Below are 25,182 nucleotides of genomic sequence, written 5' to 3'. Positions count from 1 at the left end.
AGAGCACCAAAAATGACTCATGTCTACATCGTGGATGTACTAGACCTACACATAACCATGGAAAAACATTGAACTCAAGGCAAAGATACAGGCATACAGAGGCACAGTGGTAAGAAATGAAACAAGGCTGCATTGAGCATGGGAAAGAATGAGGCTGGAGAAATGACGACATATAACAAGTAAATGGGCTGGATGAACTAGTGAAGAGTAGTGCTGAGGGCTGTGCACACCGCGGAAGAAGGGCCGGGTTTAGCGACGAGTCTAAACTGCCACTAGACAAAACTCCCATCTCTCTCTCGCAGGAATATTAATCGCAACAGTTATCTTGACATTTTTATGACTGCCTGAAACCTGGGAGCACAAGATACTCTGCAGTAGGTGCCTTTAAATGGTAAACATATTGCTAAACACAGCGCCCCCTTGAGGTCAGTGTCCCCTCTCCAGGTCAGTGCCTAGTGCGGCCGCACAGGCCGCTGCGCACTACAGCCGGCACTCCTTGGAGTGGACAACTAATGAGTTTCAAATGGAAGTCTGCTAGAGCAGGACACCAGCAACCCTATTCCAAGTGCAGAAGTTATGCTGATGCGGCTGGTAGTGCAGCCTTAATTGTGAAAAGTAATGCAAGAATACAGCACTTCCAATTTTTCCCACTTGTAAATTTCACCAGAAAAAATATGGTGAAATGTGTGAGATAAATACAATGTGTAGGAATTGATGTGGAAACAGTGATTCAGGAATGAATAAACAGATTTACTAGGCAGCAATTACGTAGGCTTCAAACCTGATTTGGACCCATATGGATAATGGAGGTCGAAAGGCATTCCAGGGGGACAAACTTGCTCCCCAGCCTACTCCGGATTGAGATGTGATGCGGTGCAGACCTGGAAACCCTAAAGCTTTCAGCAAATGTATATAAACGGCTGAATATACTGACTTTCTCAAGTGATACATCCTCTGGTATCTAGTCCTGCTTCTGGGCAGTAACACTTTCAGAAGTTAGATGGAGGAAACTGAAAAGAATTCTCCCTTCAGAGATTATTGGCTTTGCATGGACTTTGACCGATGTGTCACAGATGCTATTTGTAGGAAACAATATTTTTATGAAATAAATAGAGCTATATAAATAAACTCACAAACAACTGCTTCAGCTGGTATGGACCACTTTCTGAGCGTAAAGTCTAGCCGCGGTAAAGAACATAAAAATTGGTGCATGTCGAAGATGGTTCTTGAAAACCTGAAGAAAGCTTACAATACCTGCATATGAAGACCAGAGATTCGGTATAGGATTCATGATGCAGAAGGCGAACTGGGTGAGGGATGGGAATATAGAGAACAAACATGGAGAGTCATTTGGGATGTAAGAGGAGGAAAGTAAGCACTGGCGACATTATGTAACAATATAAACGCCTATAGTTGTACTCTCATTTCAGGACATTCTGGCTGGTGCACGAAGCCCACAATGAACTAGAATATTGTTTTGGCTCATGTTATAAAATCATTACAACTTTTATATTAAAAAGCAAGTTATCAATAGATCAGTGGCAGCTCCTAGGCTAAGGCGGCAGAGCGTTGCCCCACTGACAGGAACAGCAAAGAAAGTAAATAATAAAATGATAATAACAGAATGTTATTATCCTTTTATTTTTTCCTCCTTCTGTGGCAGTGCATGAAGGGGCGGGTGGAGCTTCAGGGGAGGAGTGGTAGAACACTCCTGTGCGCAATCACTGTTTGGACGGCCCTCTCGGGCCACCCAAAACAGTCATGTACACTTCCCTGTTCTCCATGCAGGCTGCATTAGAGCCTGAATGGAGAACATGTCCACACCTCCAGCCCCAGGCTGAGCGACATGTCATGGCACTCAAACCATTCATATCGCTGCATTGCAGCGTTGTGATTTGCTTAGTGGTGGGAGTCTGGCTTCCTACTTCCTGTTCCAACCTGGAGGCGGACACAGGGGAGCAGGAGAGAAGACGTGGAACTCAGGGGCAGCAGCAAAGTAAGTTTTATTTTATTTTAACCAATTTCTGGTGCTCTCACTCATTGTTCCTGAATCTCTAAATGACAGAGACAGTGCTAAGTATAGGTATAGGTTCAGTATAAGTATTATAGTCCAATTACGTTTTATCCTCCATAATGGGCGCTTTTCAAAATGCTTTGCTCAGGTTGCACTGTGGTGAAATCCCAAGAACCTCAGTTTATAGGAAAGCATATCAAGGAGACTAGAAACATGAAAAAAATTGCAAGTCTTATGAGTGGACTGGACTGAAAGACAGGACCTATAAGCTTAAATAAATGCTAAACAAATCCTGGAACTAAGGGTTGAATAAATAACATGAAGAGAAAAGCCTGGTACTGTTTTCATTAAAAAGTAGAATTGTTGCACAAGCAACAAAGTTTTATCTGCTTTGTAATTTGTGGATCAGCAAAGCCAAAGAGGTACAGAGGCTGGAGAGTCTAACAAGACAACCCGATCTTACTCTGTGAGTCGGTGGTATCCAGCCCACACCGGATAGAATACAGCGCTGCATCTCGGCCCTCCACAAGGGCCCGGCCGAGTTTAGCCCGTACCTCCAACGGGCATTGTGGCAGCACGTCTGCGATTGTATCCTACAGAGAGTGGGTGTAGCAGCCCAAGAGGAATGCTGTGTTGGAAGACCACAGTCCCAGACTTAGGGAGAAGAATACTTTTTTGCCGTATTGCTCATACCTCTTGTATTCCCTGTCAGGTGGAGCCGACGGGAGTGCGGTCTGGGAATTCGAAGCCTGGATAACCAGGCTCTCAGGGGTGGGGTGGCTGGACAGGAAACAAGGGTCGCCCGGGGCCGGGCGGTGGCGTCTGGCCACGTTCCTATCTACAGGCGAACCTGTAGCGGGCCTGGACCAAGTGCCTAAAAGAACATCGGTTAAGGCCTCATTAAACGGCAGCAGAGGCTCAGCCGAGCTTGACTGCGGTTTAAGGACCTCAGTGAGGAGGTTAGTCCTCACGGCCGCGACGGGAAGCTCAAGGCCCAAGGCCATGGCCGCCCACGTCAACACCACACTGTTGGTTGTCCCCTCCTCCGTAGCCACGGTAGGAGGTGAGACAAAACCAGTGTCTGGCGAGGTGTCCAGACCACTGGCATCCCCAAGTCCACCTGTCCAGTCCTCCTGGGACTGACACTCACGTGTCAGAGGGTCCTCAGACCCCTCCCAATACTCCTCATAACCCATCTCCTGATATTCAGGGGTGTCAAATGATGGGGCAGGTTCATGGAAGTAAAACTCTCCAAACGGCGTCGAGAGCGGCGCCGGAACCGGATCGAGGGAGGCATCGGGGACGGCGCCGCCCGAAGACGGCGCCGGAGGCGGCGTCTAAGTACACCGACGACGGACGCGGAGCCGCAGACGACGCCTACTGACGCGCAAGGGTACTGCTATGCACACATTTCCGGATCCAGTCTGACGCCTGGGGATATTCTAAGGTAAGGAATCTATCACTAACGTGTCTCTTTCAGATACAACTGCTTCAGGGATCTCCAACGTTTTCTGTGATTAGAGCTACTTATGTTGGATGAAAATCATCCCGAACTATTAATATTATTAGAGTTGTATTAAGGACCACATCAGGCACATTAGTGGCCACCATATGCAATATACGAGCAGTGATCACTTCAGTTCATCAGGCATAGTTGTCAACAGTAACGTAGCAAGCATCGGCAAAGCAAATAGATTTGTTTCGCCTGCAAAAGCTATTGGGTTTGTCAATGTAGGGATCGGATGTGGCATAACAGCAAGAGTTCCAGACTTTGGAGCTGAGATCCTGATGTGATCCTTGGTGTCAACTCAACATCCTGTGATTGTGGGCAAATCATTTACTCTCCCTGCATGTGAGTATATAGATGTAGCATAAATGAAAGAGTTGCAGACTTAGGGAACCAGGTTAGAGTCTCGGCATCGGCTTAACATCCTGTGATCCTAGAATAGGAAGTCTTACAGGAGAGAATATATAGCGAGACTAGTGAGTGAAAATAGTGAAACGAAGAAATGTATAAGGGAGGACAAAGAAAGGTTTTTGAGGAGGAATAAGATGTTAACGTGAGTGATAGCTGGTAGGGTCAAGTCCTGAGCAGAGCACCGAGATGGTAGCTGGCCACTGGGGAGTGGAGAGATGGTGGGCAGAGTTGGGTTCTGAGTGGAGCGGGAGGATGGCAGATAGTCCCTGGGGAGCAAGGAGAGAGTGGGTAGAGCCAAGTCTCGACCTCTGTGTGTGCAGGTAGGGGTGTCAGTAGGCGGCGCTGAGAGCGTCCAAGGCTCTGGCTGGTTTCTGGGCTGCTCTGGGCACAGTGGCTCTCAGCTAAACAGAATTTTCCTGTGAGAGAGTCAGCGTGCCTCTTTGCTGCGGTCCTAGGCTCGGGTCTCTGTCAGCTGGGAAGATGTGGGGACTGAGGCGCATGATGGGCCGCACGGTGAGTGGCAAGAATAAAGCTGCAGCCGAGCTGTCCAAGGGGTTTAGAATCTGCGAGATGACGGAGAGAAGGCGGTGCTGAAGTTCAAGAAACTGCTGCTGTATTAGAGGTCAGAGAGGAGGGAACAAGCAGGGGTGCTGCTAGGTATGGAATCGGGGGCTAAACTGTCAAGTGACTGCGGACACATGGAGAGGATTCCAGACACGCACTCTGTAAGAGTGCCTGTGGTAAATTTAAAAAAGAGTACCTGCAACCAGTGAAAGGACATAGGAAGCAGTACTTGGTACAAGCTCCACAACTTGGACTAGAACTCTGAAGCCTAGGAGGAAGTTGGATGGCAGGAGGATCGGCTGACCAATAAGAAGAGAGGAACCGTAAGAGATGTAGAAGCCAGCCAACAGAAAATAACGGTAATTAAAGGACGGGCTCTAAGCCTCTTTTAAGTTTTTTTTTCATTACAAGAGATTTTGCAAGCACAATGCAAGCATTGTGCAGGCGAAACGTAAAAAAGGCTTTGCTAATATGGAATATCTGTATATGGGTAATACATACCAGCCATAGTAGCAATGCTCTTGGCATAGTATTAATATTAAATTTCCCCAACACCGCATGATTTAGCAGTCAAATAATAGCTTTAAAAAAGTTGAATATGCTGTAAGGAGGACATGTATTATAATGGACATGGCGTGCTATCAGAAATTGGTCCTGCTCAATTCCAAACGTTGAGCATGCCTCCCTCTAACATAACTACACACACACACTAGCATTTTTCACCAAACATCACCTTAAATGTTCTCAGAGTGCATGGGTTTTAATCCTGAATTTATGCTTTTAAATTTTGGTATACATACATTAATTAAATCAAACAAAAGCCTCTAATTTAGTAAGCTGAGCTGCAGAGAGGCGTAGCTCATGGGTTACTTGAGAATCCTGAAGTGGTTGGTGCATGCATGCCCACACACGGGATTCAGCCAGGAGACTCCCAACTTTATTTATCCCGACTTTATTTTAGTGGTCTCCCCCTAAAATTACCTCCAATTCAATGCAGGTCAGTGGGGAAAATACATTGTCCAGATTTTTATTTTTCTGTGTGTCCCTCTTGTGTTTCTAAATGTTGCCATGTACGTTAATGGCTCCTGGCTGGAGGCATTAATTTGATTAAACATGCAATCTTTTTTAAGTAGTACATTTGTTTTTGTGAAAAGTGTGCATGGCCTCGGAGGGCAGAAAAGCATTCTACCAGATTTCAAAAATCTGTTTTGTGCGTAAGACTTACTATTTTCGGTCTGACATCTACCCTCTTTTGAGTACTGCTGGAAGGAGTCTAAAAGTAAAACAGAAAAGAAGTCTTTAAGTAGTGGAAATGTGTTACTGTACAACCTATACATGTACACTTTTAGATTTATAAATCCACAGAAATACACCGGAGGCCAGATTCACAAAGCAACTCCTGTGCATCTACTCCTAAGCATATGCACAGATTTAAGAATTTTTGGCTCTTCTGAATCCTTACCAGTGGTATATTTGGAAAGCTGTGCCATTCACAGTATTCTAGATGGGCCCTTGAGATAGTCTTGAAACTTTTTGTGGTTAGGTACTCCTCACAGATTGGAATTGTACACACTGTGCAGCGCCGCTGTGCAATTGCATGTTTATTTCTTCTTGTTTTTTTATACACAGAAAACATTTTTCTATTTGGAGAATCAACTATCCCTATAGCCCTGGAGGTTTGGGTGAGGTCTCTTCCTCTTCACATCATAGAAAGGGATTGAGTCCAGCATTTGTCGGGTGTAAATCTACACCTCTATTCAAATAGTGGAAGGGTCAGGGATGAGTTTTTGAATGTTATGAGAATGTAGGGTGATATTATGTAGGAGTAAATGGATCTGAGTCTGAATAGTCACCTTTTGTGAGTCTATTGTGAGAAATAATCCAGCCAATTTCGATTGCAAAAGCGCTTTTATGAACGAAAATGGTTTGGTGAATCAGTCCTAAGATGTCTAGCATGACCACAGAGCACCAAAAATGACTCATGTCTACATCGTGGATGTACTAGACCTACACATAACCATGGAAACACATTGAACTCAAGGCAAAGATACAGGCATACAGAAGCACAGTGGTAAGAAATGAAACAAGGCTGCATTGAGCATGGGAAAGAATGAGGCTGGAGAAATGACGACATATAACAAGTGAATGGGCTGGATGAACTGGTGAAGAGTAGTGCTGAGGGCTGTGCACACCGCGGAAGAAGGGCCGGGTTTAGCAACGAGTCTAAACTGCCACTAGACAAAACTCCCATCTCTCTCTCGCAGGAATATTAATCGCAACAGTTATCTTGACATTTTTATTACTGCCTGAAACCTGGGAGCACAAGATACTCTGCAGTAGGTGCCTTTAAATGGTAAACATATTGCTAAACACAGCGCCCCCTTGAGGTCAGTGTCCCCTCTCCAGGTCAGTGCCCAGTGCGGCCGCACAGGCCGCTGCGCACTAAAGCCGGCACTCCTAGGAGTGGACAACTAATGCGTTTCAAATGGAAGTCTGCTAGAGCAGGACACCAGCAACCCTATTCCAAGTGCAGAAGTTATGCTGATGCGGCTGGTAGTGCCGCCTTAATTGTGAAAAGTAATGCAAGAATACAGCACTTCCAATTTTTCCCACATGTAAATTTCACCACAAAAAATATGGTGAAATGTGTGAGATAAATACAACGTGAAGGAATCGTTGTGGAAACAGTGATTCAGGAATGAATAAACAGATTTACTAGGCAGCAATTACGTAGGCTTCAAACCTGATTTGGACCCATATGGATAATGGAGGTCAAAAGGCATTCCAGGGGGACAAACTTGCTCCCCAGCCTACTCCGGATTGAGATGTGATGCGGTGCAGACCTGGAAACCCTAAAGCTTTCAGCAAATGTATATAAACGTCTGAATATACTGACTTTCTCAAGTGATACATCCTCTGGTATCTAGTCCTGCTTCTGGGGGGAAACATCACTTACAACGAAACTTTTACAACGCACTACCATTACAACGCGGTCATTACAACGCAAACCATTACAACGCATTGCGCTGGGGGGCGCTCTAGGATAGGGAATAGGTTAATTTACTATCCAATAACATTCCCTAGTGTCCACGGGGACTGGAGTTGGAATAGTAAATTAAACTATTCACTATCCAACACCCAAAAGCGCTATGCGTTGTAATGGTATGCGATGTAAAAACCGCGTTGTAAAGGCATGCGATGTAAAAGCATGCGTTGTAACGTCATACATCCGCTTCTGGGCAGTAACACTTTCAGAAGTTAGATGGAGGAAACTGAAAAGAATTCTCCCTTCAGAGAATATTGGCTTTGCATGGACTTTGACCGATGTGTCACAGATGCTATTTGTAGGAAACAATATTTTTATGAAATAAATAGAGCTATATAAATAAACTCACAAACAACTGCTTCAGCTGGTATGGACCACTTTCTGAGCGTAAAGTCTAGCCGCGGTAAAGAATATAAAAATTGGTGCTTGTCGAAGAAGGTTCTTGAAAACCTGAAGAAAGTTTACAATACCTGCATATGAAGACCAGAGATTCGGTTTTGGATTCATGATGTAGAAGGCGAACTGGGTGAGGGATGGGAATATAGAGAACAAACATGGAGAGTCATTGGGGATGTAAGAGGAGGAAAGCAAGCACTGGCGACATTATGTAACAATATAAACGCCTATAGTTGTACTCTCATTTCAAGACATTCTGGCTGGTGCACGAAGCCCACAATGAACTAGAATATTGTTTTGGCTCATGTTATAAAATCATTACAACTTTTATATTAAAAAGCAAGTTATCAATAGATCAGTGGGGGCTCCTATGCTAAGGCGGCAGAGCGCTGCCCCACTGACAGGAGCAGCAAAGAAAGGAAATAATAAAATGATAATAACATTATTATCCTTTTATTTTTTCCTCATTCTGTGGCAGTACATGAAGGGGCGGGTGGAGCTTCAGGGGAGGAGTGGTAGAACACTCCTGTGTGCAATCACTGTTTTGTCTGCCCTCTCGGGCCACCCAAAACAGTCATGTACACTTCCCTGTTCTCCATGCAGGCTGCATTAGAGCCTGAATGGAGAACATGTCCACACCTCCAGCCCCTGGCTGAGCGACATGTCATGGCACTCAAACTATTCATATCGCTGCATTGCAGCGTTGTGATTGGCTTAGGTGTGGGAGTCTGGCTTCCTACTTCCTGTTCCAACCTAGAGGCGGACACAGGCAAGCAGGAGAGAAGACGTGGAACTCAACGGCAGCAGCAAAGTAAGTTTTATTTTATTTTAACCAATTTCTGGTACTCTCACTCATTGTTCCTGAATCTCTAAATGACAGAGACAGTGTTAAGTATAGGTATAGGTTCAGTATAAGTATTATAGTCCAATAACGTCTTATCCTCCATAACAGGCACTTTTCAAAATGCTTTGCTCAGGTTGCACTGTGGTGAAATCCCAAGAACCTCAGTTTATAGAAAAGCATATCAAGGAGACTAGAAACATGAAAAAAATTGCAAGTCTTATGAGTGGACTGGATTGAAAGACAGGACCTATGAGCTTAAATAAATGCTGAACAAATCCTGGAACTAAGGGTTGAATAAATATCATGAAGAGAAAAGCCTGGCACTGTTTTCATTAAAAAGTAGAATTGTTGCACAAGCAACAAAGTTGTATCTGCTTTGTAATTTGTGGATCAGCAAAGCCAAAGAGGTACAGAGGCTGGAGAGTCTAACAAGAGAACCCGATCTTACTCTGTGGTAGATGATGGACAAAGCATGCTTCTAGATTTCTCATTGTATATAACCATCACATACTCTGTGCTAAACATGGTAACCTTCATTTTCGACACAAATATATATACAGACTAAATATATGAAACCTCTTTAAGTGAAATTTCTTCAGGTGTCAAATCCGGCTTCTGGTTGACAACATCAGAAGAAGGTGGCTGGAAGAAACCAAAAAACAACTAACATTTACAACGAGAAAAACTTATATCTGCTTCTAATTTTACACTTTGCTTTTTCAAATCCTTAGAGCTCTATCTCTTGTACTTCCAAGTTTATCCAGTAGTTGATTGCAATTGTGGGAGGCGCTCTGGCTGGCAGCTCAAAGAGAATTTTGAGAAAAAGACGAAATACTCCCTCATGAAATTGATTGGGCTGAATGGAAATTGGTCGCTTTACAAGCATTCAAAGAATTATCTGGGCATATATTTACTCATTGAAAATAGCAGATGCAGGTAGGAGAGGTGGGACTAGGTGAGGAGGGGGGATTTCGAGAGACGACCACGAGGGGAAATTATTTATTTAATTTTCCCTCGTGGTCATCTCTCGAAATCCCCCCTCACCTGGCCCCACCACTCTTACCTGCAGCGGCCGCGGCTGGCCGTCTCAGGGAACCAATTGGAGCATAGATAATGTTGGACCAGTCGGAGACTTGATCTGACTGATAATGAGTGGGGTACCTCTATACCCCCATTCCACCCCTCCGACCCCCTTTTTGACAGTGAGAAGCTGTTCAGACGTGGAACCTTTTCTTAGGGAAGATAGCACAAATCATTGAAACAAGAACGCCTTGAACAGACCTCAGGCCTGTGTATCAAAAGCGGCGAAACTCTTGTTGGCTGTGCAGATCTTCAAGATGATTTATATACAAATAGATGACTAATCTACTTCATTGAAGAATTTAGAATGCTTACCTAATGAATTGACGAAGTTCAAGACATGTAATATAGAATGTTTAGCATTTGTAATCAAAAAGTATTTATTTTATCATGAGGCGGTGGCTTACTCACCTCCCAAATGGGAATCACTTACCAACTACTATACAATAGTGTTATGGTACTGTAGGGCTCTCATACTTTAGATCAAAGGAGTGGCACCTGCTATATCTTTCTCGTGAGTATGTGAGGGAAGATGAAATGCTGGATGAATCCAGGGAAAGAAATATTTGGATTGGGAGACGATGTAATAATACTCTAAATTGTGCGTACCATTCCACCCCTGGAGTAAGGTAGTATCAGCATGGCTCAACGTATTCTAGCCTGTTTGTTGGCCTATGCAAAAGTAATACAAATGGAGCAGATTGTGCTGAAAAAGGTGTTTGTAAGGAGCAGTGGAGCAATTACAAATAGGTAAAGCAGTCTGGGGAGAAAGAATGCTAGAGACAGAATGAGAGGAGCCTAGTGTTGTGTCTGCTGCTTGATTTTGTGGACTGTTGGGCCATAATTAGCATGTAAAACTAGAGCAGAGTCTCGGTGTATTTGTATACCGAGATAAAGTGTTGCATTATGACATCAAAACATGGGGAAGTTTATAATTTATTGGGATACAGTGCACGTCAGTGGACGATCATGGACTTATCCCAGTTCATTTGAAGTCCAAAGAATTGTCCAGGTTTAATGATCTCTCTTAGAATAGGGTTTTGGTTATCCACAGGATAAACCTTTTACAGTATTATGTCTCTGGCATATAAGGATGTGAGGAAGGCCTGCTGTGACTTTTGAACAGCAATTGACAGCTGAAAAATAGCGTGCCAGACCTTATAATTTAGCACACGCTCTATGACAGATCTAGATGGTGCTGCTGGAGATGGGCAAACAACCATGGATCGAAGCACCCTTACAACTAGGGACATAGATAATAGGTTGCCTGTGCCAAACAAGAATGAGGAACATCTTTCCTACAAACAGTTCCATCAGTCCAACAGTCATAGAATGCGGAACCCCCAAAATGTGCAAATCATTGTGGAGCGACCATGGCTCGAGATCTTTATGTTTGGTGCGTGTTATGTTTAAGGATTAGAACTTCCATCAAGGCATTGATGCATTTTGAAGTATCATCATTATACTTTATTGTACAGTTAATAAAAACCATTACAAACCAACATCAATAAAAACTATTTTGAATGTCTGTAGCAGCATGGAAAGTTTTTAGAAATACTCTGATAGATTGTAAAAAAGCTATAAAAAAGTACTAAGATTAAAAACTGTTAAAAGAGAGGAAGCAGGTAGGAGGGAAAGTTGGCCCGCCACTGAGGCACTTCTATTTTCCTCTTGGGGGGTTTTGTATAGTTCGGCTGACCTACTTTCCCCATTGGAGTGCATTTAATTATTGCAGTCCGGAGTCCGTGTGAGAGGCAAGACATTCTCTTCCCCATGTGCTTGTGCTTCATGGAGATCTGTCCTCGTGTGCTCCTGCGATCCTGCTGTGCCTCTGTGTGATCCGATTATTTTAACTCTGTGGATACAGATGGTACACTGGGTTCCATCAACTTGGCTTTTTCCGTTTGTTCTGTCTTTTTGTTAAGTCGGGCTTCTGCAACTTCAATGTATTTTACCAGTCTGCAAGTCATTTGAACTTCATCATCCGAGAAACATGCAAGGACCGCTTGCCTACAGGACCTGATCCCTTTTTTGTTAAATAATGGTCTCAGAAGGTTCCGGCGATCTTGCTGCAGCTCCTTGCAGGTGGTATTGAGGTGTAAGATGTTTTCCTCGTCATTCCCACACGGTGGCACTTTGCTGGCTTTGGGGGACGCAGCCAGGGGGCCATGTGGTCTGCCGAGGGCAATAATCCTAACCGGTATTTCAAAAATGTCTCTTTTACTTTTTTGGTGAAGCTTGTCTGAAGGTATGTTTGTGGGCTGGGTTTGGTATAAGATTGTATAGTTAGCCAGCTGTGTGCTCGTTCCGACAATGAAGCTTTGTCCTGCAAGAGAGATTCTTTTCTGACAATGTTGTTTACTGCCTTTTTGAAGCCTGCCAGAGGTCCTTGTAGATCTCACAATTGTTGCACCCCCAGTTGTTTTATTGCGTCCTCTAGAAAAAGCCTGGCCGGGCAATTTTCTTTAATTTGCAGTTCTTTCCAAAGGAGAGCGTTGAGCGTGGTTGCTTCTCCCCTGCTTATTTTATACCAGCTTTTTAGGTATACTCCTTTGCGTGCCAGCTCTTCCTTTGCCAACCCAAATTCAAGTCTAATTTGTGCCTGTGAGGTGTACCTCGGCAGGCCAAAGATCATGCGCATCGCTTTTGTTACTGTTCCATCTACTGTTTCGGCATCCCTTCCTCTCATCGCTTTGCTTCCGTAGGTTATAGATGGAATCAGTTTTGCTTGAATCAGCTTTTTTAGAGGAGCGAGATTTGGTCCAGCGATCTTATTTTTTAAGTTTCTTAGAGATACAGCTGTCATTAGTCCTCTCTTTTTTATTTCATCGCGTTGTGGGATGAAGCTGCCCCTGTGGTCTACAATGACCCCCAGATATCTGTATTTACTTGTTACATCCAGTTTCCTTGTATCCAGGAACCAGCTGGGTGCTGATTTCTTTTTACCATGGGTAATGCACATAACTTTTGTTTTTTCATGATTAATGTTGAGTTTGTTTGTTTTAGAGTATTGGGAGGTAATATCTAATAACAGCTGTAAGCCTATCGGAGTCCGGCTGATCAACACCAAGTCATCCGCGTAGAATAAATTGGACAGCTGGATGCCCCCTTGCTTTGGTGCGTGGGAGTTGTTTTCATTCAGCAAGGTTGATAGTTCAGCCATAAAAAGATTAAATAAAGTTGGCGCAAGCACGCATCCTTGCTGTACTCCTGTGCTTGTGGGGATCTTCTTAGATAAGAAGTCTCCTGCTCCTAATTTAACCTGGACCCAGATATTGCTGTGCAAGAGAATTAGTTGGTTCAGCAACAATGGTGGAATTTTCATTCTCTTTAATTTTTGCCACAACATGTTTCTGTTTACATGGTCGAAGGCGGAGCTATAATCAATATAGCACAGGTATAGAGGTTGTTTTGCCGCTACAGCTGAGTCAATCAAAAGCGATAAGGCTAGTATGTTTGTTGTCGTCCCCATATTTTCCGAAAGCCGGTTTGGTTGTATGGGATTGCTGTTGTTTCTTCCACCCAAGATGTTAAATCATGGAGTAGGAGGCCAGCGTAGTATTTTGCCTCATTGTCAAGTAGGGCTATAAGGCAATAGTTTCTTGAATCGTTCCTATCTCCTTTTTTAAAGATTGGGGAGATAATTGCTCCCCTCCAGGATCGTGGAATTGTTGAGGTCTGCCAGATTTTTTCAAACATTGTTTTGAAAACACCGGCCCAGTATTCTGACTCTTGTTTGAATACGACTGGGGGTATGCCGTTTGGGCCTGGTGCTCCCTCTCGTCTCCCTTTCGAGATTCTATTGCATATTTGTAAGTTCGTGATTGAGAATTCCTCGTCACATGCAGGAATTTCTTTGTATGGAGACTTCTGTACTTCAGAGCCGGTTCTAGGATTAAATGGTTCATTCCACAATTCTTGCCGTCATTAAAGTGTGTGCCAAGGAATGTTATCCAGGCCTCTTCCGTCGCATGGGATTCAATCCCCTGGCTTCGCTCACTGATCAAACTGTTGATCTTTTGCCAAAACTGTGCGCTGTTGTTTGTTTTGGCGTTGTGTAGGAGTTTTCCCCAAAAAAACCTCGTCAGCATCTTTTTTGAGTTGCCATATAAGTTTCCTGCGGCTATCTTTTAGCTGTCTCAGCACTTGGCAGGCAGTGGGGTCTGTCCCAGCTCTCCGGAGAGTGTTGTTAATCTGGGTCTTTAACCTTTTTAGCCGAATATCGTTTCTGAAGTTATGATGGTTCTTGTTTTTCGCGGAGTTTACCTTTTCATCCGTCCTGGTGCTTTTGTTTATTTCTGCTTTGTCTCTCAAGTTTTTTGTGAACGCCTCCCAGCATATAATTAAATTTGAGGATGCGGATTGTGCCTCTCCTAAAGCTTGTTTTGTTTGCAGTAAGAGGCTTTGTGGATCTTTAGTTTTACACTTTATCCGTCTTTCATTTGTTGAGAAATCTAAGCCTAATCTGTTGGCACCAGGAGGGCTTAGTGTTGTTGGTGCCTCGATCGTGATTTCCTGAGGGAGGTGATCACTGTAGTCCATCGTGCTGATATGGAAATCTTTTACCCTTTGATACATGCTGCGAGCGAAGAAGGTAAAATCAATTGTAGAGCTGGCCATAGTACTGTGAAATGTCGCGGATTGGGGTCGGTCACCTGGAAATCTGCCGTTGAGTGCTCGGAAGCCCAGCTCTTCTAGTTTCGCCAATAGGCTCCTAGCTGTTTTTGAGCTTCTGCCTCCCGAGGTGGGGTCTTGATGGCTTTGCTCCCAGGCAACGGGGTCCTCGTCGTCGTTACTTTCGGAGGCTGGGTTGCTGAGCATGTTTAAGTTGAAGTCTCCTGTGATGATCAAACTGTTCATTTTCTCAATTTTTATTAATTTTGCGAGTTCTTCCTTCAGCTGTTTTGCTCCCTTGGTTTTTTCCTTGGGATGTAAGTAGAGGTTTATTAGGGTTATATCCTCTTTTTTGTTCTGTTTGCGAAATGTCAGTCGCAGTGCTTGCATTGCATTTGGGGGGGCTAGCTTGTAAGCCAGGGTACTACTTCGACAATAGATTGTAGCGCGCAGTAAGTGGCAAGACCTCCTTTCTTATGGCCAAACAATGAGCTCTGTGTGGGTGGCAGAAAGTTCAAATTGTATCCCGACAGTGCTGGTGGGATATCGGACCCGGTTTCTTGCAGTGTAATGATGACAAATCTTTGCAGGTAGATGTTTAGTTCTACATCCGGGAATTTGTCTCCTAGGCCATTGATGTTCCAGGAGCACATGCTAAGGGTGTTGGGTGTGTTATTTGCTTTTGCGTTACTATGTCATTGGTTTGTGGCTTTGACATTTAGAGTTCTCGATAGCACGCTCCACTTTTGCGAGGTCGGACTACAGTTGTCAGATAGTCTCTTATTTGACTGTTCTCGATGGGCTAAGTTCTCCGGGGTTTTACTCCGAGCCCCTCTTAGAACTGTATTCAGGTTTGGCTGCCCATTTGCTTTTTTTCTTTGCTGGTTATCAAGTGTCAAAGGATCTGGGTGTCTTGGTTTAAGAAATGGCTGGAGTTTTATTCCCCAAGAGTCGAACTTTGCTTGTTCATTTAGCAGTCTCTCCGGAAATTCTGCTGTAGCCCATACTGTTTTTGTTGCTTCTACCTCTGAGTATCCCGAGAGTTCTACAAATTCTACCGATTCCAAATCGCTGGTCGATATGTTTTTGAGGCTATCGATAGTTTTCAGTAGGCGTAACATATTACCCCTATTTAGGGTGTCTATTGTGCCCCTCGATTTGTACTCCGGGTGGAAGACTATTGAGGTTGTGCCAGTTTGCCCCCCATCTTGTGTCCGGCAGTTGTCAGCATTAGTCGAGTCCTCCCCTGAGCCGTGGCGTTCCTTGATTCCCACTGCATATCTTTTTTTACTCGTTTCACTACTCTTCGTTGGTTTTAGTCTGAGCGGGCTTGCCATAGTTGCCGCCCGATGAGGGCTTCCTCGGGGTTGTCTTTCTTCCTTTATCTGGGTAGGGCTAAAGATAGGGCTTTGGTCTTGAGATGGGTTCCTTTCAGGGATTATCCTGTCTTCCAGGTTTCCAGTTTCTTGTTGGTTGTACGCCCTTTCTGTGTCATTTCTCATCGAGTTCGGCCTTTCTTGTGGTTGGTCCGATGTTGTTTCCTCGCTTTTATGGGAGGGGCTAGTGGTAGGCCTTCTTTCTAGTGACGGTTTTCTTTCAGGTTTTTTCCCCCCTTCCCGATTTCTGGTTTCTGGAGTGTTATATTCTGTGTCTGTAGCGTCTCACGTCTCAATCAGCCCGTCTTGCGATGGGTTGGATGTCGCTTTCACACTGGTGGCGCCTTTGCCCCAGGCTATTACCGCTGTTGTTATTTTTTGGTTTCTTCCCTTCCTTTTCTGTTTTCTATGCTTTTTTCCTTGTTGGAGGTGTTCCAAAGCTGAGTCTGTGAGAAGTTGGCCTGATATATGATGCTCACTAGTTCTAGTGATCACCTTGTATCAGTCCAAACAACCCTTATGGTGATTGGTTGTAAGTCAACCTTATAGACCAGCTATCCTAATGGTAGCATGGACAAAGCAGTCTTAGGCTAAACTCTTTTGGCATGTGAAGCCAGCTGTTTTACCACAATATAACCCCTTGAATACCAGATGAAAGGACACCACACAGGTTGTTATGAAAATAAACAATATATTTATTAATAACAAACACCTCTGAACTCTTTATGAGGTCAGAGGGCTAAGCACATGACAATCTCTTAGGAAAAATACGATAAGTTGCACAAAATTACAATGGTGCCCTAGGGGCACGGCAAACCATATACTAAGTAAATGGTATAAGGAAATCGATAGAAGGAATGGAGCTGTCCAGAGGCTGTAGAATCGCTGGGACTACACTATCCTAACCTTAGGTAAGTAATAGGAGGCCCACGGGACGCGGGTGCAGAGTGTGAACTCACACGCGGGATGCGTAACAACGTCTATGGACAGTACAGTTCAAGAAAAAGATGAGTACGGGCAATCCTGACTGGTTAGGACTAAAACAACTGTGAATCTGGACACTAGGAGAGTTAATCTACCCTTGAGCTCCGAAATGCTCTTGTTACCTCACCCACGGGCTGCGGGTGCATCAGTGCGAAGTCGTTTCGGGTTTCTGCGTTGAAGTCTATGGAGCCTGAAAGCCTCCCTCTCTATAGCTGACCAACGTTTCTCTCTAGGGGTCAGCCTTCTGCTTATAAAAGCAATGGGCTGGTCATGACCATCAATATTCAGTTGAGATAGAACAGCTCCCACACCCAACTCAGATGCATCTGTTTGGACAATGAAGGTTTTGGAGTAGTCAGGACTCTTGAGAATAGGTGCAGTACACATGGCCTGCTTTAGGTTATCGAATGCCTTCTGACAGCTAACTGTCCACTGAACTTTCTTTGGTATTTTCTTGCTTGTCAGGTCATTAAGTAGTGTCACAATGGACCCATAATTTTTGACAAACTTCCTATAGTAACCAGACAGGCCCAAGAAAGCTCTGACCTGTGTCTGGGTGGTTGGAGGAGCCCAGTCCTTTATGGCCTGTATCTTGCTCTCCAGGGGTTGAACCTGGCCTCCACCTACAAGGTGGCCCAGGTACACAACCTGACTCTGCCCTATCTGGCACTTGGTGGCCTTGATAGTGAGGCCTGCCTTCTGCAGGGCCTCAAAACTTTCCTCATGTGGATCAGGTGATCCTCCCAGGTGGAGCTAAAGACAGCAATATCATCTAGATATGCTGCGCAAACGTCATCCAACCCAGTGAGAACTTGGTTCACCAACCTTTGAAAAGTGGCAGGTGCATTTTTCAAACCAAAGGGCATCACCAAAAATTGGTAATGACCTCCTGGGGTAGAAAATGCTGTTTTGGCCTTGGCATCCTCAGCCAACCTGATCTGCCAATAACCAGCTGTTAGGTCAAATGTTCTCAAGAAAGTTGCAGAAGCCAACTTGTCTATGAGTTCATCTGCCCTAGGTATTGGATGGGCATCTGTCTTAGTGACAGCATTGAGACCCCTGTAGTCTACACAAAACCTCATCTCTCTCTTACCATCCTGGGTGTGAGGTTTTGGCACTAGAACTACAGGACTAGCCCAAGGGCTCTCTGAGGGTTCAATGACTCCCAATTCCAACATCTTTTGAACTTCTTTCTTTATGCAGTCCCTGACGTGGTCAGGTTGCCTGTAGATTTTACTCTTGACAGGCAGACTGTCACCAGTGTCCACCTCATGGGTGCACCAGTTTGTCTGACTGGGGGTCAGTGAGAACATTTGTCTAAAGGATTGAAGAACTTGTTTGCAATCCTCTTGTTGATGTTCAGAGAGGCTGTCAGAAAAGACTACACCATCTACTGACCCATCATCAGGGTTCTGAGTGAGCAGGTCTGGGAGAGGGTCACTCTCTTCCTCCTGCCCCTCTTCTGTGGCCATGAGCAAGCCCATGTCCTCCCTGTCGACAAATGCCTTGAGCCTGTTTACATGAAGCACCCTGTGGGGACTCCTGGGAGTTCCAAGGTCCACCAGGTAGGTGACCTCTCCTTTTTGCTCAATGATGGTATGGGGTCCAGACCATTTGTCTTGGAGAGCTGCTGGGGCCACTGGCTCCAACACCCACACATTCTGTCCTGCATGATAAACAGTTAGGACAGCCTTTTGGTCATGCCAAGCTTTCTGAAGTTCTTGGCTGGCCTCAAGGTTTTTGGATGCCTTCTCCATGTACTCTGCCATCCTGGAGCGGAGACCAAGTACATGGTCCACTATGTCAAGCTTAGGCTTTTTGAGAGGTAACTCCCATCCTTCCTTCACAAGACATAGGGGTTCTCTTACAGGATGCCCAAACAGAAGCTCAAAAGGGCTGTAGCCAACCCCCTTCTGTGGGACCTCTCTGTAAGCAAACAGGAGGCAGGGTAAAAGGATGTCCCATCTTCGCCTAAGCTTTTCAGGTAACCCTTTTATCATCCCTTTTAGGGTCTTGTTAAATCTCTCAACAAGCCCATTGCACTGTGGGTGATAGGGTGTGGTAAATTTGTAATTTACACCACACTCCTTCCACATTGCAGTCAAGTATCCAGACATGAAGTTTGAACCTCTGTCAGAGACAACCTCCTTAGGAAACCCCACTCTGGAGAAAACTCCAAGTAGGGCTCTGGCCACAACAGGAGCTGTAGTGGTCCTAAGGGGAATAGCTTCTGGATACCTGGTGGCATGATCCACTACCACCAGTATAAATCTGTGCCCAGATGCTGTTGGGGGGTCCATTGGTCCAACAATGTCTATCCCCACTCTCTCAAAGGGCACCCCCACCACAGGTAGTGGTATGAGGGGGGCCTTTGTGGTGCCACCTGATTTGCCACTGGCTTGACAGGTGACACATGAGCGACAAAACTCTTTAGTGTCCTCAGACATATGAGGCCAGTGAAAGTGTGGGGCAAGCCTGTCCCAAGTCTTGTTCTGGCCTAAGTGACCTGCAAGTGGAATCTCATGGGCTAAGGTGAGAAGGAAACCTCTAAGAGACAAGGGGGTGACCAGCCTCCTGGTAGCACCAGGTTTGGGGTCTCTTGCCTCAGAGTATAGAAGTCCATCATCCCAATATACTTTGCGGGCACCTGTAGCATTCCCTGCAGCCTCAGTAGCAGCTTGCTGCCTGAGGGTTTCAAGGGAGGAACAGTCTAACTGTGCCTGCCTCAAGTCTGCCCTGGAAGGTCCCCCTGTACCAAGAAACTCAACCTGGTCAGGTTCAAGCTCTTCTAGGACAGTTCCTTCTGGGGTCTCTGGGTCAGCCTCCTGAGAGGGTAAACAACCTTTACAACGCAACTTTTACATCGCAGAGCCTTTACAACGCAACCATTACAACGCAAACTATTACAACGCATTGCTCTGGGGGGCGCTCTAGGATAGGGAATAGGTTAATTTACTATCCAATAACCTTCCCTAGTGTCCACGGGGACTGGAGTTGGAATAGTAAATTAAACTATTCACTATCCAGCACCCCAAAGCACTATGCGATGTAATGGACTGCGTTGTAATACTTGCGTTGTAAAGGCATGCGATGTAAAAGCATGCGTTGTAATGTCATACATCCCCTGAGAGGGCTGATCCTCAACCTGAGGCAGGGGGGAAGGCTCAGCCTTACCCCTACTGCTCTTCCTCTTGGTTAGTGTCTGGTCCATTCTTCCAGGATCCAGCACTTGTTCAGCTGGGCATTTCTTGGCCTGTGACCTAGTCACAGCAAGGACATGTGAGGAGAGACCTAGCATTTCTACATGAGTCCTGTACTCCACATCTGACCACAGTGAGGATTCCAAATAATTGCCCAAGAGACAATCTACTGGGAGGTCTGAACTAACTACAACCCTTTTGTGGCCAGTTATCCCTCCCCAGGAGAAATTAACAACTGCCATACTGTGATTGGTGGGTGACATTGCTAGCATTGGTCACTAGGTAGTCTGAACCTAGCATGATCTGGTCAGGGTCCACAAATGTTGGTGTCACCATACTGACACTGGCACATGTGTCCCTGTAGGCCTGAGCCATCTTTCCATTGATTAAAGGCGTTTGCCTGTATTTGCCTAGAGTACTAGGACTTACAGTAGGGGTCATATCCATGTCCCCAGTACAAACAAGAACTGCCTGAGTAGGAATTCTGACTAAGTCAGAACCCACCTCAGTTCCCAGGGTTAACCCAACTATAGCCTTGGGAGGTACACTACCACTACTAACTGTACTAGGGGGTGCAGGTGTCTTAGGGACAGTAGTGGTAGGAGTTTGGCCTTTCTTGGTGCACTCACTAAACCAGAGAGTCTTACTTTTACAGTATTGGCACCATGGTTTCTTTGGACCATCATTCTTCTTTTGGGAATTTTGGGACCCACCCTCCTTAGGTTGTTGGGGCCCTGTTGAAGACTTCTGGTCATTTTGCTTGTTCTCATTATTACCCTTCTGGTCTGCTTTCTTTTGGCCACCACCCTGGTTCTGGTTCTGCTGCTTGACCCTGGTTCTGACCCATCTGTCTGCCTTCTTTCCCAATTCTTGGGGAGAGGTCAGATCTGAGTCAATCAGGTGCTGATGCAACAACTGGTTCTGACAATTATTTAAGATGTGCTCTCTCATAATTAGATTATACAATCCTGTGTAATCAGTAACTTTACTTCCCAGTAACCAGCCTTCCAAAGCCTTAGTGGCACAATCAATAAAGTCAGTCCAATCCTGAGCCTGAGTTGTCTGGGTGTCTCTGAACATTAACCTGTACTGTTCAGTTGTTAAGCCAAACCCATCAATCAGTGCAGTTTTCAGGACTTGGTAATCATTAGCATCCTCATCTCTAACAGTGAGGAGCTTATCTCTACCTTTACCTTCAAAGGAGAGCCATAATATTGCTGCCCACTGACTTTGGGGTACCTGCTGTACTTTGCAGGCCCTCTCCAGAGCAGTTATCCACTTGTGGATATCATCTCCTGTTTTATAGGAGGGCACTATTTTACTCAGGTGTCTATTCTCAAAACTCCTGTCTTTATCCCTAGGGATATTGCTGCCACCAGTGGGGACTACCCCACTCAACTGTTGCTCTCTGGCAAAAGCATGTTTCTCTTTGGCAAGGGCAAGTTCTTCCCTTTGGATCCTCAGATTAACTTCCTTCATCTTTGCCTCATGCTCTCTCCTCTGAGGGGAAGGCATCCTCCTCTGAGCAGATGCATGGGAGGCATGGGAGTGAACAGATCTGTTGGAGTCCCTAGAGTGAGACCTATCTCTTCTAATCCCATGGTTAGACCTGCTTGTGGATTGCACTGGGGCTCCCCCAGTTCCTTCCCTATGTAGGTCTAGGTTGGCCCTGGTAAGTCTGCTGACTAAAGGTTGGCCATTTTCTGCCTCATCCTCAGATAAGTCCCCTTCTTCCCTACTATCTACATTCTCTGTATCAGGGAGGTTAGAGTCTGGATCACCTGGATCACCTTCTAAGGGGGGCATGCTCCCATCTGGATTAGAGGGGCCTGTGTTAGCAGCCCTTCTAGCATCATATGTCTCTAAGAGACCTAACAGAAAAGGAGTAGTAGGGTTTGAAACATGTTTCAGTCTCCTGGAGGTACACAATTGTCTCATCTCCTGGAAGCTGAGGGCTGCATATCTGGAAAGGACCTGTGGAGTGTCACTAACCACAAGGGGAGCCACTGAGATCTCTCCTGTGGTAGACATGCTTTCTAGTGAGGTGTAAGCGGTGCACTTACCTACACTATGGGTTTTCCTACTGATCCCTTGCTAAGAGTTGTAGTCAGGGTATGCTAGGCCCTTTCTACTACAACAGCTGGTTCAGTAGAGTATTTCTAAGCTTGTTATATGTACCTATGGTACCTTATGTGATCTCTCAAATGATATTTCAAGATTATATTTGGTAAAAACAACAGCAAGCTCAAATCCCAACCGCTGCACACCAATGTGAGAAGATGGCCTGATATATGACACTCACTAGTTCTAGTGATCACCTTGTACCAGTCCAAACAACCCTCATGGTGATTGGTTGTAAGTCAACCTTCTAGACCAGCTATCCTAATGGTAGCATGGACAAAGCAGTCTTAGGCTAAACTCTTTTGGCATGTGAAGCTTGGAATTATGTGAGATGGTGCTCTGGCATGAGCTGAGCCCGTCTGCAGCTTGCGGAACCAAGTCCTAATAGCTGTTCCATGATAACGCTATACCATATACTCTTAAGTGCATTATCAACCTCGCGGTGAAATGCTAACTCTGGTATAACATTATCAAAACATGTCGAGTAAGGTGTCATACGAATTGGAATAATACCCCCTCGCCAATTCTGGCGAAGGGTGTAGCATTCCACCCTTCTAGAGGGACACGCATGTGTGTAACTGAGAACCCCGGTTAAAGTTAACTCGAGCCTTGGCATCACAAAATGGATGCTGCCACCACAGACACAAGTCTGACCTCCTGCTGCTGGGAGTCCTTCCAGCGAGGGAGGCTTGGACAAAGGGTTTCCTGCCTTGGGAGGTGCTAGCACCACCCCAGACAGGCTCCATAGACTTCAACGCCGGAACCCGACACGACTTTGCACCTATGCACCCGCAGCCCGTGGGTGAGGTAACAAGAGCATTTCGGTGCTCAAGAGTAGATTGACTCTCCTAGTGTCCAGTTCCACAGTCGTTTTAGTCCTAACTAGTCAGGATTGTCCGTACTTACCTTTTACTTGAACTGTACTGTCCATAGACGTTGTTACGCATCTCGCGTGTGAGTTCACACTCTGCACACGCGTTCCGTGGGCCTCCTATTACTTACCTAGAGTTAGTGTAGCGTGGTCCCAACGATCCTACAGCCTCTGGACAGCTCCATGCCTTCTATCGACTCTCACATTCCATTTACTTAGTATATGGTTTATCGTGCCCCTAGGGCACCATTGTAATTTCGTGCAACTTATCGTATTTTTCCTAAGAGATTGTCATGTGCTTAGCCCTCTGATCTCATAAAGAGTTCAGAGGTGTTTGTTATTAATAAATATACTGTTTATTTTCATAACAACCTGTGTGGTGTCCTTTCATCTGGTATTCAAGGGGTTATATTGTGGTAAAACAGCTGGCTTCACATGCCAAAAGAGTTTAGCCTAAGACTGCTTTGTCCATGCTACCATTAGGATAGCTGGTCTATAAGGTTGACTTACAACCAATCACCATAAGGGTTGTTTGGACTGATACAAGGTGATCACTAGAACTAGTGAGCATTGTATATCAGGCCAACTTCTCACATTGGTGTGCAGCAGTTGGGATTTGAGCTTGCTGTTGTTTTTACCAAATATAATCTTGAAATATCATTTGAAAGATCACATAAGGTACTCTAGGTACATATAACAAGCTGAGAAATACTCTGAGTTCTACTGAACCAGCTGTTGTAGTAGAAAGGGCCTAGCACACCCTGACTACAACTCTTAGCAAGGGATCAGTAGGAAAACCCATAGTGTAGGTAAGTGCATCACTTGCACCTCACTAGAAAGCATGGCTACCCATGGAGAGTCTTCAGAGACTCCCCTAGTGGTTAGTGACCCTCCACAGGTCCTTTCCAGATATGCAGCTCTCAGTTTCCAGGAGATGAGACAATTGTGTACCTCCAGGAAATTGAAACAGGGTTCTAACCCTACCACTCCTTTTCTGTTAGGTCTCTTAGAGACATATGATGCCAGAAGGGCTGCTGACACAGACCCCTTTAATCCAGATAGGAGCATGCCCCCCTTAGAAGGTACTCATGGTGATCCAGATCTCCCTGAAACAGAAGATGTAGAGGAGGAGGAGGAAGATGAGGAAACCTCTGGGGATGAGGCAGACAAAGGTCCTGTAGTAGTCAGCGGACTAACCAGGGCCAACTTAGACATGCATAGGGAAGGAACTGGGGGACCCCCAGTAATGACCCTCAGCAGGCCTAACTTTGGGGTTAGGAGAGATAGATCTCCTTCTAGGGACTCCAATAGATCTGTGCACTCTCATGCATCTGCTCAGAGGAGAATGACTTCCCCTCAGAGGAGAGAGCATGAAGCAAAGATGAAGGAAGCTAATCTGAGGATCCAAAGGGAAGAACTTGCCCTTGCCAAAGAGAAGCTTGCCTTTGCTAGAGAGCAACAGTTGAGTGGGGTAGTCCCCACTGGTGGCAGCAATATCTCTAGGGATAGAGAAAGGGGTTTTGATACCAGGAACCTGAGTAGAATAGTGCCCTCCTATAAGACAGGAGATAATATCCACTAGTGGATAACTGCTTTGGAGAGAGCCTGCAAAGTATAGCAGGTACCCCAGAGTCAGTGGGCAGCTATATTGTGGCTCTCCTTTGAAGGTAAAGGTAGAGATAAGCTCTGAGGATGCTAATGATTAACAAGTCTTGAAAAATGCACTGATTGATGGGTTTGGCTTAACCACTGATCAGTACAGGTTAATGTTCAGAGACACCCAGAAAACTCAGGCTCAAGATTGGACTGATTTTGTTGATTGTGCCACTAAGGCTTTGGAAGGCTGGTTACTGGGAAGTAAAGTTACTGATTACACATGATTGTATAATCTAATTATGCAGGAGCAAATCTTAAATAATTGTCAGAACCAGTTGTTGCATCAGCACTTGATTGACTCAGATCTGACCTCTCCCCAAGAATTGGGAAAGAAGGCAGACAGATGGGTCAGGACAAGGGTCAAGCAGCAGAACCAGAACCAGGGTGGTGGCCAGAAGAAAGCAGACCAGAAGGGTAATGAGAATAAGCAAAATGACCAGAAGTTTTCAACAGGGCCCCAACAACCTAAGGAGGGTGGGTCCCAAAATTCCCAAAAGA

The 25,182-nt window shown here is 45.3% G+C and overlaps 1 protein-coding gene across 15 annotated transcripts in view; it reads right to left on the bottom strand.

The window, feature by feature from the left end:
• The window catches only part of LOC144823590 (uncharacterized), a 739,799-nt gene that overhangs the window by 425,683 nt on the left and 288,934 nt on the right, over positions 1–25,182 (bottom strand). For 14 of the 15 annotated variants that reach the window (XM_078682228.1, XM_078682261.1, XM_078682304.1 and 11 more), the window contains 2 exons: positions 9,359–9,424; positions 5,722–5,769 (listed from right to left, as the gene is read on the bottom strand). In XM_078682228.1, coding sequence (XP_078538354.1) covers positions 5,722–5,769; positions 9,359–9,424 — 114 coding nt within the window. The remainder of the gene's footprint in view (positions 1–5,721; positions 5,770–9,358; positions 9,425–25,182) is intronic. The other variant, XM_078682246.1, reaches the window with a different exon arrangement.

Source organism: Lissotriton helveticus, chromosome 1_1 (genome assembly GCF_964261635.1).
Source record: "Lissotriton helveticus chromosome 1_1, aLisHel1.1, whole genome shotgun sequence".
Classification (NCBI taxonomy): domain Eukaryota; kingdom Metazoa; phylum Chordata; class Amphibia; order Caudata; family Salamandridae; genus Lissotriton; species Lissotriton helveticus.
Note: the sequence above shows the minus strand (reverse complement) of the source record. Positions and strands in the feature narration are given on the sequence as shown.